Below are 16,713 nucleotides of genomic sequence, written 5' to 3' on the forward strand. Positions count from 1 at the left end.
CGCAGTGGCCCCCGGCCACCGGTCTGTTCGGGAACACAGCAAGACGGAGCCACCGGCCAGGCTTGGTCCGGGGACACTGTGGCTCCGGTCGGGGGTCGGGGATGTTATCAGCATGTGTGCGTGCGCGGGTGGGGGTGGGGGTGAGGCTGTGTGTGCGTGAGGGGTCGCCAGGGGTGGGGGCCACCTGGGGTCAGAGCAAGGGGCAGGACGCCTGGGTCTGGGGCTGGCTGGGGTGGAGCGGGCTGTTCCAGGCACGCACGCTGTCAGGGGGGTCTCCCTTGGGGGGGTGGACAGATTCTGATTTCCAGGAGGGGAGCCCAGTGGGGTGCACGTCTGTGAGATGTGCGGGAAGCCTAGACTGAAGCGCGGAGCTGATCTATGAATGGCTGGGCACCGGATCGCGTCCTCTGGGGGGCGTCCTTATCTCGGGACAGGGATTTTATCAGAAACACCTAGGGCTGGAGTCTGGAAGCAACCCAAGTGCTTCCTCTCCTTATGACTTGCTCTAAAAGCCAGAGTTGTCCCTGCTGAGGAATCAGACGCAAGCGAGAAAGGGCTGTGGGGTTCCCCCTCTCACTCCTCGTTTTCTAGGACCCTAAAAATCCAGAAAGGTAACTTTCAGGACAGAAAGCCTGTGGCATGTTGCTGAGGACACGTGGGCTTGTTGATACTGGGTTCTTGCTTTTGTTTTTGCAGTGCTAAGGCCCGAACCCATTCTTTACATTAGGCAAATGCTCTGTAACCGAGCTCCCATGTCCTTATTGAGGGACTCCAGGCAATCACTCCAGGCTAAACCACACCTCCAGCCCCTCACTGGGGGATTCTAGGCAGGTGCTCTACCACTGAGCCACACCCCAGCCCCTAACTGGGGGATTCTAGGTAATTGCTCTACAGGTAAGTCAGGTCCCCAGAACTAACATCTGCTTTGTGCAAGACCCTTATTCACTTTGCAAGATAAAAAAGATGCATTAACACCTAAGTCCTGCCCTTGCCGTAAACAGCAAGACAAGCTCTGTTCTGTATGTGACTGGCGTGTGCAGATCTGAGATGGTAAGAGCTCAGTAAGGGTGAGCAAGCTCATGTCCGACTGGGAAAGTTGAGGCAGCCTGGATGGCAGAGATCACTAGGAGCTCAGACTTGAGGATTGAACGGTCTGCCTGGAAAGTGTCCTGAGGCCTGTGGAAGGGGACTCAGGTGTGTCAGGACGGAGGGAGGGATGAGGACATCAGGCCATGGCGCTCCCAGGGAGGACTCGGGTTGTAGAACGGCCTTGAAAGCTATCCTGAATAACTTGGGCTTTTTTTTTTTTTAAGAGAGGGAAATTTCATTCATTCTTTCAGGAAATTTCTAAATTCTGGTGCGGTGGTGTCCTCCTGTCATCCCAGCTCTTAGGAGGCTGAGGCCAGCCTGGGCTACATATTGAGGCTCTACCTCAAAAGATAAAGGAGGGTTAGAGAGATGACTCAGGGGTTAAGAGCATACGTTACTCTTGCTGAGGACCCAGGTTCTATTCCCAGCATCCATGTGGTGGTTCACAACCATCCATAACCCCAGTTCCAAGAAATCTGATGCCGTCTTCTGACCTCTGTGGGCACCCGGCACACATATGGTACACATACATACGTGTAGGCAACACACCCTCACGTAAAACAAAACATATAAATCTGATCTTAAAGTGTGAAGTTAAGGCTGGCCTACAGGACAGGCTCCAAAGCTACACGGAGAAACCCTGGGGCCGGGAGGGGGGGGTAAAGACAAAAGCAATGTCTGTGGAATATATACCACCGACTGGGAAGGAGCCTGGCACCCAGCCATGAAGGACACAGTCAGGAATGCCTGCCCTGGTGACACTCTAGCGGGGAGGGACGGACGGTGCACAGAGGCCTTAGATGGCATTAAGAGCCAAGTGGAGGAGGCCGGAGAGATGACTGTGGGTTAAGAGCACGCGCTGCTGTTGCAGGGGGCCCAGGTTCGGTCGCTGGCAACCTTGTGGCAACTAATAACTATGTGTAAACTCCAGATTCAAAGACTCTGGTTCCTCCTTCTGGACCCTGCAGGTACTGCACACACATGGTGTGCAAACACCCAGGTAAAGTGCCCATACATATAAATTCAAAACAAATAATCTTTAATGTATGATGATTATACAATATGCAAATATATATATATGAATAAGGGGAGGAAGCTGAGGAAATGACTTAGTGATTGTTTGTTTCGTATATATGAAGACCTGATTTCGAGTCCCCAGTACCCACACTAAAGGCTGCCCAAGGAGGCATGTGACTGTCACCCTTGGGCTGGGAGGTGGGAACTGGAGGGACCCTGGATGCACTGGACAGCTAGTCCAGCTAAATCATTAAGTCCCGGTTCACTAAGACCCTGTCTCAAAAACTAAGGTGGGGGACCAGGGACATGACGGTGCCCTGGGTAACAGTACTCGCCACAAGTCTGCTGCCTGAGTTTGAGCTCTGAGACCCACATTGTGGAAGTAGAGAAACAGCCGCTGCGAGCCGTCCTCTGACTGCCACAGGGGTACCATGTGGCGGTCACACCCATGGACGTGCACACAGTCAGTTACAGTAGCAAAACGGAGGAGCAACTGAGCAAGACATCCCAAACATACATGCCCCAGCACACACACACACATGTGTACACACACACACACACACACACACACACACACACACGCCTAAGGAGGAGAGACTCAGAAGGCGCACCAGGAAGTGGCAGTTGTCAATAAGCAGTCGGGGCTGCCAGGCTGTCCCTGGGACGCGCCTGGTAGGGGGGAGAAGGCAGCTGCGGGGTTTGGCTGGGGAGAGCATGATCAAGACAAGGTGTGGAGAGATGAAGATGGTGTGTGAAGATGGGGGGCATGGGGCGGCTCTGGTGAGCTGACTGGAAGTCACATGAGCATGACCCCGCTGCCTCTGGGCTGTCTCTCTGTCACTCTGGGCCTTCTCAGAGTTTCTTCCTGAACCTGCCATCCAGGCTCAGCACTCAGAACCCAGCTCTGCTCCCCAACCGTGGCTCAGCTGTGAGACAGACTCTGAACACACGTTCACACACGTCCGCCTGTGAGCTGTCCCGACCACCGCACCCCTCCCAACAGGCTGCTCTTTCCAGGGCCCCTGACTCCTGCGTCACTGCTCTGACCTATCTACTGGAGGAGAAAGGGCAGGGGGGACGACGTGACCTGACATGGCCTGAGTCTCAGAAGGAGGAGCCTTTGGGGCTGTAGGGCCTGTCCCTTCTCTCCCAGTAACTCCACAGAGAACCCTAGAAGAGGGACCAGGCCACCAGCTTCTATATGCTGGAGACAGCAGGACCGTGTGGCCTGTCCACTGGGGTTTTGGAGAGAGAGAGAGAGAGAGAGAGAGAGAGAGAGAGAGAGAGAGAGAGAGAGACAGACAGACAGAGACAGACAGAGACAGAGACAGAGAGAGACAGAGAGACAGAGAGAGACAGAGAAACAGAGAGAGAGAGAGAGAGAGAGCTACCACTGTATTTGTGGGGAAAGAGAGAGAGGACAGGTCGGTCCATGACACACCTGATCCTAACGCCACACGATCTCCCCTGGGTGTTGGCTGAGGGGCTCTGGGAACCCAACCAGTTCAAATGCATGGTATACTGCCAAACACAGTCTGTGCACCTGAAGACAGGTGACTCTGAGGGACAGGAAGGAAAACGGGAGGCCGCCAACCCAGTGTGCTGGCACCCACCTACAATCCTAGCACTTGAGAGGAAGAGGCAGGAGGATCACAGTGAGCTCCAGGCAGCCTGGGTCACAAAGCATGTTCTGGGCTTCACAGCAAGATCTGTCTCGAAGCTACAACCAAAGCAGCCGGGGTACGGTAGGTGCACCTGTCACCCCAGGCAAGAAGGACCAAGAGTCTAAGGCCATCTTCTGATATGCAGTAAACTGGAGACTAGCCTGGGCTACATGAGACCCTCTCAAGAAGAGAACGAGATAAGAGAAGGCAAAACAAATTCTCTATAGCTCCCCGCACCAAAGTCTGTCCCCTGTCTTCCCGCGTGTCCAGCCTGCTTATATCCTGCCGCGTGGTTTGTCACTGAGAACTCATCACTACGGAGAACCCCAAAGCCCTGGCATTTCCTTCCTGACCCTGCTACTCCATTAATTTTCCCGCTGAACAGTCTAGTTCACATCATGAACCTGAACAAGGATCTTTTTACCTTCTGTTGTTGTGTGAAACAAGGTCTCATACATCCCAGGCTGGCCTTGAACCCGGGTTCCTCCTGCTTCTTCCTAAGCTCTAGTTAGCATCGTAACCATGCACCATCGCGCCCCGTCTATGGGATGCTAAAGATGGACAAGGCTTTGTGCATGCTGGGCAAGCACTCCACCTACCGAGTCACAGCCCTGTCTCCCTCGAGCAGGGAACCGCACAGGTTTCCCACACCGCCCAGCAAGATCACCCGCGCCTGTCACACCGCCCTTATTACATGTATTTATTTGGTGTGTATGTGTGTGTGTGTGTGCAGGGGTATGCTCACGTGTGCCACGGCATAGGTGTAGAGGTCACAGGACAACTGACAAGCCCTGGATCTCCCCTTCCGCCTCGTAGGCCCCGGGGGTTGAAGGCCAGCTGAGTCCTCTCACCAGCCCCACGCTGTGACCCCCGCCAGAGGCGCTGGGTTAGATGACCCGTGGGGCCCCGTTTTCCACGGCTGTTTCCACCAGGCTTGCCCTCCGCACTCCGTTTCCCTCTTTTCTTCAGACCCCATCAGGCCTCTCCTCCACACAGCCTTTCCGCACACCCAAGCGGGAAGTTGTCATCCCTTGTGTGCATGTGTTAGGTTTTACCACGCCAGGGCCACCGTACGCATCAGAGTTGAGTCCTGCACACCCCCAGGGGTCGTCCAGCCATGAAACAGCGGTGCCACCAGTTGGAGCCTCTGTCTTCCTGGGTGCGGCCTGGTTCCCTGAGAGGTACCCTCACCACTTAGCTGTGGGTGTTGGCAGTGCTCTCTCCTTGGACAGAGACGGTGAGAGACCCAGAGAGAGAGAATAGACTACACCTAGCCACCCCTGTTCTACGGGGTCTTAGTCACGAGGAGTCGTTATTACTTTCAGAGCTGAACTCTAAAGAAACAGCAGTGACGAGACCCATAGTGGGGCTGAAAAACTACTACATGGATCCAAAAAAAAAAAAAAAAAAGCAAATTTACAACCCCCCTGAGCTGTTGCAAACCCTAGTCAGCACGGAGCCCCCAGCTGCCTGGAGTCCAGCTGGGGGGTGCTTAGCCTCCCCTGACCAGCTTCCAGGCTGTGGCTTCTGGGCTTGGGAGCCCAGCCAACGGCCTAGGAGACCTCCCGTGCTGGAAAGTGAGTTGACTGTGCGGGAGGGGGCTGGGAGGGAGTTGTGGGGGAGACTCTCAGCCTTGGGGGAACTGAGAGGAAATAAGAATGCTACAAAACTGACAGAAATGTCTGCTGACAGCCTCCGGGCTGCGGTGCACATCTGTAATTCCACCTACTTGGGAGGCTGAAGCCAGAGAATCGTGAGTTCCAGGCCAGCCTGAACTATGCCTTATCTCAAGAAGAAAAGATGGGTGCTGGGGGCGTGGCTCACTTGGTTAAGTGCGGGCTGATCGAGTATGAGCCCCGTGTAGAAAAAGCTAGGCACAAGAGCCTGTCCTTTTGTGGCTTCGGGGTTAGAAAGCTAGAAACAGGCAGATTGCTGGAGCTCACTAGCCACCAAGCCGCCTAACTCATGTCCCAGGTCCTAGCCACAGACTCTCTCAAAGCACACAGGGGACAGTTCCTGAGGAATGACGCCTGAGGTTGACCTCTGTCCTCCATGAGTATGTGCACACGCCCCTGCCCTATCCCCCCAAACACCCCCAAAAACAAGAGCATGGTGGGGCACGCCTGCTGTCCTAGCACTCAGGATATGGAGGCAGGAGGTCACCTTCAGCTACATAACAACTTCCAGGCTAGCCTGGGCTACATGAGGCCCTGTTTTGGGGTAGGGGAAGAAAGAAGTTAAATTTATTTTCCTTCCTGTTAGATCTCACACCATCAAGTTTATCACTCTTTCCGGCAGACCTGGTACCTAACACACTTACCTGTGACAAGCGGACGTTCAGTGAGTGCTGTAGGTGCTAAACAGTAGTCTAGTGACTGATGGATCGGGGGCCGATGTGCTGGCAGCCAAGCCTGACCACTTGAGTTTGATCTCCGACCCCCAGGACCCACATGAGGGACGGAGGGAGAGAACAGACTCAAACAGACACAATAGATTTTAGAAATGGAAGATACATGTTTATGTCTGTCAAATAATTTCCTTTCAAAAATTTGAGACAGGGTCTCTAAATTACTCAAGTTGTCCTATAATTTATTACATAGCCCAGGCTAGCCGTGAGCTTGTAACAGTCCTCCTGCCTCAGCCTCCTGAGTAGCTGGGATTGTCAGCACGAGCCACGGTGCCTGTTCGGGGGATAGTCCCTGCAGGAAGAAATAGTGCTGCGTCCACCGTGGCTCTGTACCTGTTCGGTAAAGGGTGCTGTGCTGGGATGCACTCCTGGCCGCAGCTGCTCAGTAAACAGAAGTGAATCTGGGCTCTCCGAAGGCCAAGGACACCAGCCCCAGGCTTTCCACCCTTCCACACCACACAGACCACACCAGCCCTACCTGCTCTGGGCCCCGCTCCCCCCCAGCTTCAGCCGAGTTTTCAAACAGTAGTGTCCCGGGAGTCGGTCCCCCTTGGGTGGCATCATTGAAGGCTACGTCTGCGGACAGTGACCCAGGGAAGCCCCAACTGCAAGCAGTGTGGAAACAGGGAATAGAAACAACAAACAGAGGCTGCGAGAGAGAGAGAGAGAGAGAGAGAGAGAGAGAGAGAGAGAGAGAGAGAGAGAGAGCTGCCAAGACAAACCAAGCGAACGAACGTACGAAGGATGCGAAAGGGCTGCCTGCCCCGGCTCGGCTGGGCTCTGGCCAGGAGAGCAGAGTCAAGAACACAGACGTGCAGGGAGACACATCGGCTCTTCAGCTTCCAGGAGGCTCCAAATCAAGGAAGGCCTGAAGATAAGGTTGATGGAGGCGCTTGCCTGTAATCTTAGCGCTTAAGTGAAGGAGCAAGCCAGGCGATGGCGGCGATGGTGCCTCACGCCTTTAATCCCAGCACTCGGGCAGCAGAGGCAGGAGGATCTCTGTGAGTTCGAGGCCAGCCTGATGTACAGAGCGAGTGCCAGGACCACTAGAACTACACAGAGAAACCCCGTCTCAAAGAAACAAAAGAAGTGAAGGCAAGAGGATCAGGCCAGTCAGCCTGGACACTATATATAGAAACCTTGTCTCAAAGAACTATAGAAGGCCAGACTGCCTAGCAGTTAGGTTTCTCTTGTCCTGGCTTCATTCACATCAGGTGGCACACAAGCACCTGTAACCCCAGTTCCCTGGGGAATGCAATACCTCTGGGCATCTGAATATACACCCATGCTCAGAGATATACATGGTCAAAAATAAAATACTCTAAGCCAGTGTGATAGTGCACATCTTTAATCCCAACACTCAGGAAGCAGAGGCAGGCAGATCTCTGTGCGTTCAAGGCCAGCCTGGTCTACAGAGCGAGTTCCAGGACAGCTTCCAAAACAATACAGAGAAACCCTGTCTCGAAAAACCTAAATAAGCGAATAGACAGACAGACAAACAGACAGACAGACAGATAATCTAAGTGTGGTAGTATAAACCTGCAACCTAGCACTCAGTAGGCAGAGGCGTGAGGATTGCCCACAGAGGTGTTAGGATAACCCACAAGTCTGGGGTTGGCCTGAGCTACTACATAATGAGTTCCAGGCCAGCCAAGACTACATAACAAGTTCTTAAACAGGCTGAGAAGACGGTGCAGTGGATACATCACTTCCTGTGTGAGCATGGGGACCAGAGTTTAGGGCCTCGGCACTCACATAAATGCTGGGCAGGTGTAGTTTTCCCTCCCCTTGCAATGCCAGCACTCAGGAGGCAGACACAGAGATGTCCCGGCCGAGCTGGCTCTCTTTACTAGCTGGAATAACTAAGTTCTGTTTCCATGGAGAGACAAAGCCTTAATAAATAGTGGAGAGCAGGTAAGAAGGAGGCCTCCACATTGACACACACCCTCACACAGTCGTACCCACATACACTCAAATTGCATACACACTTGTCAGGACGCCCTACCTGTAAATCCATATGTATATAAGCAAGTGAGCCCACACGGGGAATTCCTGAAACTGGTGTCTTCTCTCTCATCTCTAGGTTACTTAAAATACAGAATGCTATGTAAATAGTAGACATGCTGTATTCCTTATGGGGATAATGCTAAGAAAAGAACTCTTGGATATGTTTGTAGACAGTCTTTCTATGTAGTTATGGCTAGCCTGGAACACTATGTAGACCAGGCTGGCCTCCAGCTCACAGAGATCTACCTGCCTCTGCCTCCTGAGTGTAGAGATTAAGACTCTGGATAACCTTAGCTGGAAGATTTAATTATTTTTGGAGATTCATTTTGTTTTTAATTGCATGTATGTCTGTGTGCAAGTGAGTGCAAGTTCCTGTGAAGGTGTGAAGAGGACATAAGATCCCCTGGGCCTGGGACTGCAGTTGTGAGCCTCTCAGCTTGGGAGCTGCGAACCTTACTTGAATCATCTGCCGAAACAGTACTGACTCTTGACCACTGGGCCGTCTCTCCAGCCCCTCTCCGCTGCTGGTATTGAGCCAGGAATTACAGGTGTGAGACCGTAGCACCGTGCTCCACTTGTTTGGTGGTTGGTTTTGGTTTTTCGAGACAGGGTCTCTCTCTCTCTCTCTCTCTCTCTCTCTCTCTCTCTCTCTCTCTCTCTCTCTCTCTCTCTGTCTCTGTCTCTCTGTCTCTCTCCTTATTTTAGTTTATTTAAGCCTGCATGTATACCTGCAGGCCAGAAGAGGGCACTAGATCTCATTACAGATGGTTGTGAGCCACCATGTGGTTACTGGTAATTGAACTCAGGACCTCTGGAAGAGCAGTCAGTGCTCTTAACCGGTGAGCCATCTCTCCAGCCCCCTTTTAAGCTTATTCGTTTTATTTTATATGCATTGGTGTTTTGCCTGCATGTACGTCTGTGCAACGGTGTTGGGTCCCCTGGAACTGGAATCACAGACAGTTGTAAGTGCTGGGAATTGAACCCTGTCCTTTGAAAGAGCAGCCAGTGTTCTTAACCACTGAGCTGCTGTCTCTCCAGCCCTAAAACAGGTTTTCTCTGTATAGTCCTGGCTGTCCTGGAACTAAATCTGTAGACCAGGCTGGCCTCGAATTCACAGAGATCTGCCTGCCTCTGCCTCTGAGGTGCTGGGATTAAAGGCGTGCACCACCACTCAGTCATGCTCCACTTTTTAAAACACTTCACTTTTTTGTTAGCATACAAATGAATGGGTTTTACTGTGACATTTTCATGTGTATGTATATATACACATATGTGTGTATGTATGTATATGTGTATATATATGTGTGTGTATGTGTATATATGTATATATGTGTGTGTATGTGTGTGTGTGTGTGTGTGTGTGTGTATCCATGTACCCCAGCCTGACCTTAAACTCACCATGGAACTCACCTTTAGCTTCTGATCTCCTGTCTCCATATCCCAAGCATTGGGATCACAGGTTTGTGGTCCGTGTTGCATTTGTGAAACTCTGGGGGTAACTGGGTTTTGTGTGTAGTAAAGCAGGCTCCAGCACTGTGCCCCCTCCCCCGCCCTGCACTGTGGAGTCTTCATGCACATATGTCAGTGTGCTTTCTTCTTACGTGCCCCCCGCCCCTGCACTGTGGAGTCTTCATGCACATATGTCAGTGTGCTTTCTTCTTACGTGCCCCCCCGCCCTGCACTGTGGAGTCTTCATGCACATATGTCAGTGTGCTTTCTTCTTACGTGCCCCCCCCGCCCTGCACTGTGGAGTCTTCATGCACATATGTCAGTGTGCTTTCTTCTTACGTGCCCCACCCCCCCCCGGTGTCCCCCTCCTTGCTGACTCCCTTCTCACCAAACAGCTTCACTTGATGTGTGTGTGTGTGTGTGTGTGTGTGTGTGTGTGTGTGTATGGTATGTATATCTTTGTCTTAGTTAGGGTTTCTGTTGCTTTCAAGAGACACCATTACCACAGCAGCTCTTTTTTTTTTTTGACAAGAATGAGACTTTAATCAGTTTTAAGTGGAGTTTATAACACTAAGATTGAGGGTTGTTAACAAACACAGTAACAAATGGACATCTGATTGGCATGAGCATTATCCTGTACACATCATACTTGAACCACAGCAGCTCCTTTTTTTTTTTTGGTTTTTCGAGACAGGGTTTCTCTGTATTGTCTTGGAAGCTGTCCTGGAACTCGCTTTGTAGACCAGGCTGGCCTCAAACTCACAGAGATTCGCCTGCCTCTGCCTCCCGAGTGCTGGGATTAAAGGCGTGCGCAACCAATGCCCGGCTCACAGCAGCTCTTATAAAGGAAACATTTAGCTGAGGTGGTGGCTCACAGTTTAGAGTTTAGTCCATTACCATGGCAGCACGCAGCAGCCATGGTGCTGGCTACACCTTGATACACAGGCAACAGGAAGTGAACTAAGGCACTGTTTGTGGATTGAGCACATATGAGACCTCAAAACCCACCTCCAGAGTGACACACCTCCTCCAACAAAGCCACACCTCCTAATAGCGCCACTCCCTATGAGCTTATGGGGGCCAATGACATTCAAACACCACAGCCTTGTTCTCTCCTTGTGACCCCCCCCAGTTCCTTAGCACCCATTCAAAAAGCTGCACATGGCAACATGCCACCCACAGGGGTGAGGGAACAAGACGGGGGCTCCCTCAAGTTTGATGGCCGGCTCAACAGAGATAAGCTGAAGTTTCAGTGAGAGACCCTGTCTCAAAGCTAAGGTAACAAGTGACAAAGACACATAGCATCAACCTCTAGCCTGCGCACATACACATACATGCAACACACACATGCATGCAACACACATGCATACACACATGTGCATACATATACATGCAACACACATGCATGCAACACACTTGTGCATGCACACATACATGAAACACACATACATGCACACACATGCAACACACATGCACACACATACATGCAACACACACATATATGCAACACAAACACCAATAGTAAGAAAAATCTGCATTCTGTGAATAAGGGAAAATGCATGCTATTTTATTTTCTGAATCTGGCTTTTCCCACTTAATGGTCTCTTGCTCCCTCCATATTCCTGCAAATGTCATAATTTCATTTGTCTTTACAGTTGTATAAAAACCCATTATAAGAACCATATTTTCCCTCTTTGTAAGATATGTTATTATGAGCCGGGCGTTGGTGGCGCACGCCTTTAATCCCAGCACTCGGGAGGCAGAGGCAGGTGGATCTCTGTGAGTTCGAGACCAGCCTGTACTACCAAGCGAGTTCCAGGACAGCCTCCAAAGCCACAGAGAAACCCTGTCTCGAAAAACCAAAAAAAAAAAAAAAAAAAAAAAAAAAAGATATGTTATTATGTGTTTGAATTTCAGTTTGTGTGTGTTCCTGTGTGGGCTCTCAAAGAGGACAACTTGCAGGAGTCACCATGTGGGCCCTAGAGATCAGGCTGTCAAGCTCGGAGGCCAGGGCCTTTTCCCTCTCACTTGCCCTGATGCACCTCCCTCATCCACCACCTGGGCCAGACACCTGGGCTGCTTCTGCGCCCTGCATAGTGCAGCAGCAGACATGGGTGGGCAGGAACCCGCTGCATGCTGACTTGGCGCCCTGGGGATATGTCAAGGAGTGGGGTAGCTGGCCATACAGCAGCTGTGGTTCTTTTAGTCTGAGAACCCCCCCCGTACTGATTCCACCAGTGGCTGCACCAGTTTACCCTCCCACCAGTGTACAAGGAGTCCTCCCCACATCCTTGGCAGCATTTAAACTTGTTTTCTTCACAGCATTCCTGACTAGGGTGCATTTCCTAATAGTTAAAGAGTGTTGACTTTTTTTCAAATATTCATTGACCAAACTATTTATTCCTTTGAGTGCTTTCTTTTTAAGAAAAATTATATGAGCCTGGTCTACAAAGCTACACAGAGAAACTCTATCTTTAAGAAAACAAATATAGCCGGGCGTTGGTGGCGCACGCCTTTAATCCCAGCACTCGGGAGGCAGAGGCAGGCGGATCTCTGTGAGTTCGAGGCCAGCCTGGTCTACAGAGCGAGTTCCAGGACAGCCTCCAAAACAATACAGAGAAACCCTGTTTCGAAAAACCAAAAAAAAAAAAATTATATGCGTATGTATGTATAAATTGTTTTTCTAGATAAGATTTCTCTGTGTAGCAGCCCAGATTGTCCTGGAACTCACTCTAGATGAGACTGGCCTTGAACTCACAGAGATCTGCCTGCCTCTGCCTCCTGAGTGCTGGGATTAAAGGCGTGTGCCACCAATGCCCAGCTAAAGATTTTTTTGTGTTTGCCTGCATGTTTGTATGTGCACCATGTGTGTGCCTGGTGCCCAGGGAGGCCAGAAGGTGGTGTTGGATGCCCTGGACCTGGAGTAACCCTGTGGGTTCTGGGGATTGAACGGAGTCCTCTGGAAAAGCAAACGATGTTTTTAACCACCGAGCCCATGTACCACCCAGTTCTCTCTGATACTTTGGAGTCAGTATATCAGCCCATTAACTGATAACGTGATTTCTCTGACTGGGGAAGATCTTAGTGATCCTAGGCACTAATCTCCTGTCATGTGTGGCTGGCAGATTTTCCTCTAATTCTCTAAGCCATCTTCACTCTACTGGTTTCCTCTTCTGAGTTTTTGTTTGCTTTTGAGACGGCATCTCGATCTGTGGCTCAGGCTGACCTTGAATTTGCTATGTAGCGAAGGCTGGTCTCAAACTCACCACCCTCGTGCCCGCCTCGGAAGTGTTGAGATTAGAGGTGTGTTCCATCCCCCTTAGGCTAGTTGGCTTTCCCAAAACAAAGCTGTGATCCACTGTGTATGTCCTAAAGCTAGCAAACATCTCAGGAGATAACTTTCAGGAGTTGGTTCTCTCCCATCACATGGGCTCTGGGGAGTGAACTCAGGTTGTCACGGTTGCCTATAACCCCGAGTCATCTCACCGGGGCTCTCCCATTTGTCCTTTTAGTCTGGGCCCCTGCCCATGGAATGGTGCCGTTCACATTCAGACCACCTCTTCCCACCTCAGCTAACCCTCTACGGAAAGGTCAGTTCAAGGAGCTGACTTTAGAAAGCTAGTCTTCCTCTGTGTTTTTGCGTGCCTGTGTGGTGTGAGTTTGGGTACATGTGCCACAGTGTAGGCAAAGGACTTTAGGCATCAGCCCTCACCTTCCACTTAGAGACAGGGTTTCTGTCGGTTGAGGCCAGGGCGGCTAACCCTCCAGTCTGTCACCCGTCTCCTTAGAGGAGCACAGGAGTCAGATGTGAGCACTGAGTGCCTGGCGTGAGGTGGGTCCCGGGTATCCAAACTCAGGTACTTAAGATTGTCTGGCAAGCTGGGCGGTGGTGGCGCACGCCTTTAATCCCAGCACTCGGGAGGCAGAGGCAGGCGGATCTCTGTGAGTTCGAGGCCGGGCTGGACCGACAGCCTCCAAAACAATACAGAGAAACCCTGTCTCGTAAAACCAAAACAATTAAAAATTAAAAAAAAAAAAGATTGTCTGGCAAGAGTTTTCCCGATGAGCATCTCCCCAGTCCTCCTCCTTGTGGTCACCAGGGGATGGACCTGCTGCCCAGCCCTGTGCCAGGCAACTAGGTAACGCCAGTCACAATTCCCCGGATGAGCTGTGTCCACAACCCACTTCCTTCAGCTTCAAACCTGTCCCAAACCTGGGAACGTGCGAGAGGCGCCTGATCCTCCCGGGTGCAGTTAGCTCAGTAGACGTGTCTACTCTCGGGTCTCCAGGGAGCACGCTGAACCGAGCTTCGGGGACGCTCTCGCGTTTGATTCACGCCACCCTGGGACCCCGTGTGGTGGGTTCTGTCCCTGGGCCTAAGTTCTCGCAGTTTCCGACCGCTCCTACCCTAGCGCGCACACAACCAAACCAGGAAGCGGAGGCTGCGGGCCGGGCAGCAGCACAAACGGGCGCTTTTATTGTTCGGGGCGGGGAGGATGCACTTCCGGGCTCATTTGCAGTCCTCGAGGCTGAAGCGCCGCGCTTTGCCCTTGCGAGGCTCTGGCGGCAGGTCCTCGCCCGAACGAGCGCCGCGCGGGCGAGCCCGGACGCCAGGGAGCCGGGGCGTGAGCGCGGCTTCGCTTCCATTACTTGGGCGTGACCCTGAAGACCCGGATGTGGATGGCCGAGTTGTTCCGGATCCTGGTCAGCGGCTCTCGGGCGTCGGTGTCCGGCTCCAGCTCATCCACCAGCTCCACGGTGGAGGTATTGGCGGCCACCTGGAGGGCCCCGAAGCTGCCGGCCTGCAGCTGCAGGGCGATGTTGATGGCGCGGTTGATGGCCAGGCCCAAGCCGTGGATGTAGATCTCGGCGCACGCGCCCTGGCCCCGGCCGCCCCCGTCCAGCAGCCTCTGGCAGCGGGCCAGCTGGGCCTTGAAGTCCGTCTTCATGTTGACGTAGATGTCGTTGGGCCTGCGCGGCAGGCGGTGCGGGAGACGCTTCCGGAGCGTGTACTCCACGGGGTCCAGCTCCGCCTCGACGGCCGCGCGGGGCTCTCTGCTGTCCGCCATGGCCTGGGCCCTGGCTCGGAGGACACGCGGCGAGACTCAGGGCCCGCGCGCCCCGCTCGCCGCGGCCGCAAGGGGGCGCCCCCGCCGCTCCGCGCCCCCACTTCCGCCCTCTCCCCGCCCGGCCTGCGCTCACTCGTCACGTGGCTCCCGCTCGCGGCGCGCCCGCGCCTACCTGCTCGCTCCGTCCCACAGCGCCCCTCCACCCGCGTGCGCCTCGCCCGCCGACGCGACCCTCGGGGAAAAGGACGAGGACGCGCTCGGAACACGGACGCCGGCCGGGGGCCACGCCGTGCGCACGCGCGCCCCCGTCCCCAAGCCGGAACCGACGGTCGCCGGCTCGCGTAGCCTTCCCGGCCTCCGTGCCCCTCCCCCCCGCCCCCGCTTCCCTCCTGCGCGCGCGCAAGGGAACCTCAGTCTCGCGAGACTTCCCGACTCCCGGCGGTCTGGAGGGCGGGGCTGAGCTGTCAGAGGTGGGGCTAATCGATAAGGGCGGGGCCGAGAGGAGGGGGCGTGGCGCGAGGATCCAGGCGGGAAAGGGTCCTCGAGACTTGCAGATCAGGAAGGGGGGGTTCGGGGCGGGGCGGGGCAGGGGCCGGGAGGCCAGTCTGGGGTCCACAGTGTCGACCGCTGACCTCCCTCCCGCCGTCCCGGCAGCCCCGGACGCAGAGAGGTCGGAGGGATCGAGTCAAGGCCGGGTGTCCACCTCGGACAACGCCCTCTGCGAGGGATCCGCTCTAGGCGCCGAGCGTCTGCGGCTCCCCGCGAGTCACGACGCGCTGCCCCCTGGCGGGAAGGGACGGGGACTGCGGTAATTGGGTTCCTAGCCCCTTCGTAGTGGACCTGGCTCTCTGCCCAGACTGGAAAAGCCTTTGGACAGTTCCGCAGAAATGAGTAAAACCTGTATTTGGGACCTCGTACTACGCCCCCAGACCACCTGCCTAGGCAGAAAGAGAACTTTGATCCGTGTTATACAGCCAAAGATGACCGTGAACTTTTTTTTTTGCGGCGGGGGGAGGGGATGCGTTTCGAAACAGGGTTTCTCTGTATTGTTTTGGAGGCTGTCTTGGCACTCGTTCTGTAGACCAGGCTGGCCTCGAACATACAGAGATCCGCCAGCCGCTGCCTCCCGAGTGCTGGGATTGAAATCGTGCGCCACCCCGCAACCGTGAACTTCTGATCCCCCTGCCTCCACCTTGTGAGTGCCAGGATTAGCAGGCACCATCAGTTGAGATACATCCCTAGCCTCTGGATTTATGTTGAAATGGGAGGCTTGACATTCTAGACATGCTTGCTCCAAGTTGATCTATATATTCAATGACATTTTTAGGTGAATCCTCAGAAAGAGTTGCAGATATAAACCAGGAATCTTTTTGGGTGGGGAGGACAGGGTTTAGCTATGTGCCTCAGGCTAGCCTAGAATTCGAGTTCCTCGTGTCCTGGCCTCCCCAGTTCTAGCGTTACAGGTGGGCACCACTGTGCCATCCTGATAAGTCCATCCTAAAGCGTATGAAGGGGCAGACCACAATGGGCCTAAATGAGACGCTGATAGCTTGAAACCTTCTGGGGAAAATACAAGGGAACCCTTCAAGAGGCTAGTCGGGCTGGAGAGACGGCTCAGCAGGTGAGAGCACTGGCTGCTCTTCCGGAGGACCCGGGTTCAATTCCGAGCACCCACGGCAGGTCACAACTGTCTGTAACTCCAGTTCCAGAGGACCTGAAACCCATGGCAAAACACTAATGTGCATAAAATATAAATAAATTCCAAGAGACTAATCAAAAAAAGTCAAGAGATGGGTGGGGGACGAAGATAAATTGTAGTCCATTCGAATTTCAAGGCTGGAGGGTCTGTAAGTAAAGACACCTACTTTGAAGCCTAAGGACCAGAGCTGTGTCCATAGGGCCCACATAGTAGAAGGAGGAAAAAAATGCATTCCTACAAGTTGTCCTCTGACCTCTCCATACATGCACTACCCAAACACACTTTAAATAAATAATGTAAAAATACAACTTA

At 53.2% G+C, this 16,713-nt stretch overlaps 1 protein-coding gene across 2 annotated transcripts; it reads right to left on the bottom strand.

Moving 5' to 3' along the window:
- Positions 1-14,076: 14,076 nt before the first annotated feature.
- Pop7 (POP7 homolog, ribonuclease P/MRP subunit) lies at positions 14,077-15,083 on the bottom strand. 2 transcript variants are annotated; one of them, XM_013120739.3, is made up of 2 exons: positions 14,875-15,083; positions 14,077-14,716 (listed from the first exon to the last, which is right to left on the bottom strand). In XM_013120739.3, the coding sequence occupies exon 2, from the start codon at positions 14,700-14,702 to the stop codon at positions 14,280-14,282; it is 423 nt and encodes a 140-aa protein (XP_012976193.1). In that variant the 5' UTR covers positions 14,703-14,716; positions 14,875-15,083; the 3' UTR covers positions 14,077-14,279. The 2 variants fall into 2 exon arrangements, with proteins under 2 accessions (XP_012976193.1, XP_005080474.1); XM_005080417.4 differs by having other exon boundaries at positions 14,077-14,712; positions 14,875-15,082.
- Between the last annotated feature and the right edge of the window lie 1,630 nt (positions 15,084-16,713).

The sequence above is a fragment of the Mesocricetus auratus genome, unplaced genomic scaffold (assembly GCF_017639785.1).
Source record: "Mesocricetus auratus isolate SY011 unplaced genomic scaffold, BCM_Maur_2.0 Super-Scaffold_100025, whole genome shotgun sequence".
Taxonomy (NCBI): Eukaryota; Metazoa; Chordata; class Mammalia; order Rodentia; family Cricetidae; genus Mesocricetus; species Mesocricetus auratus.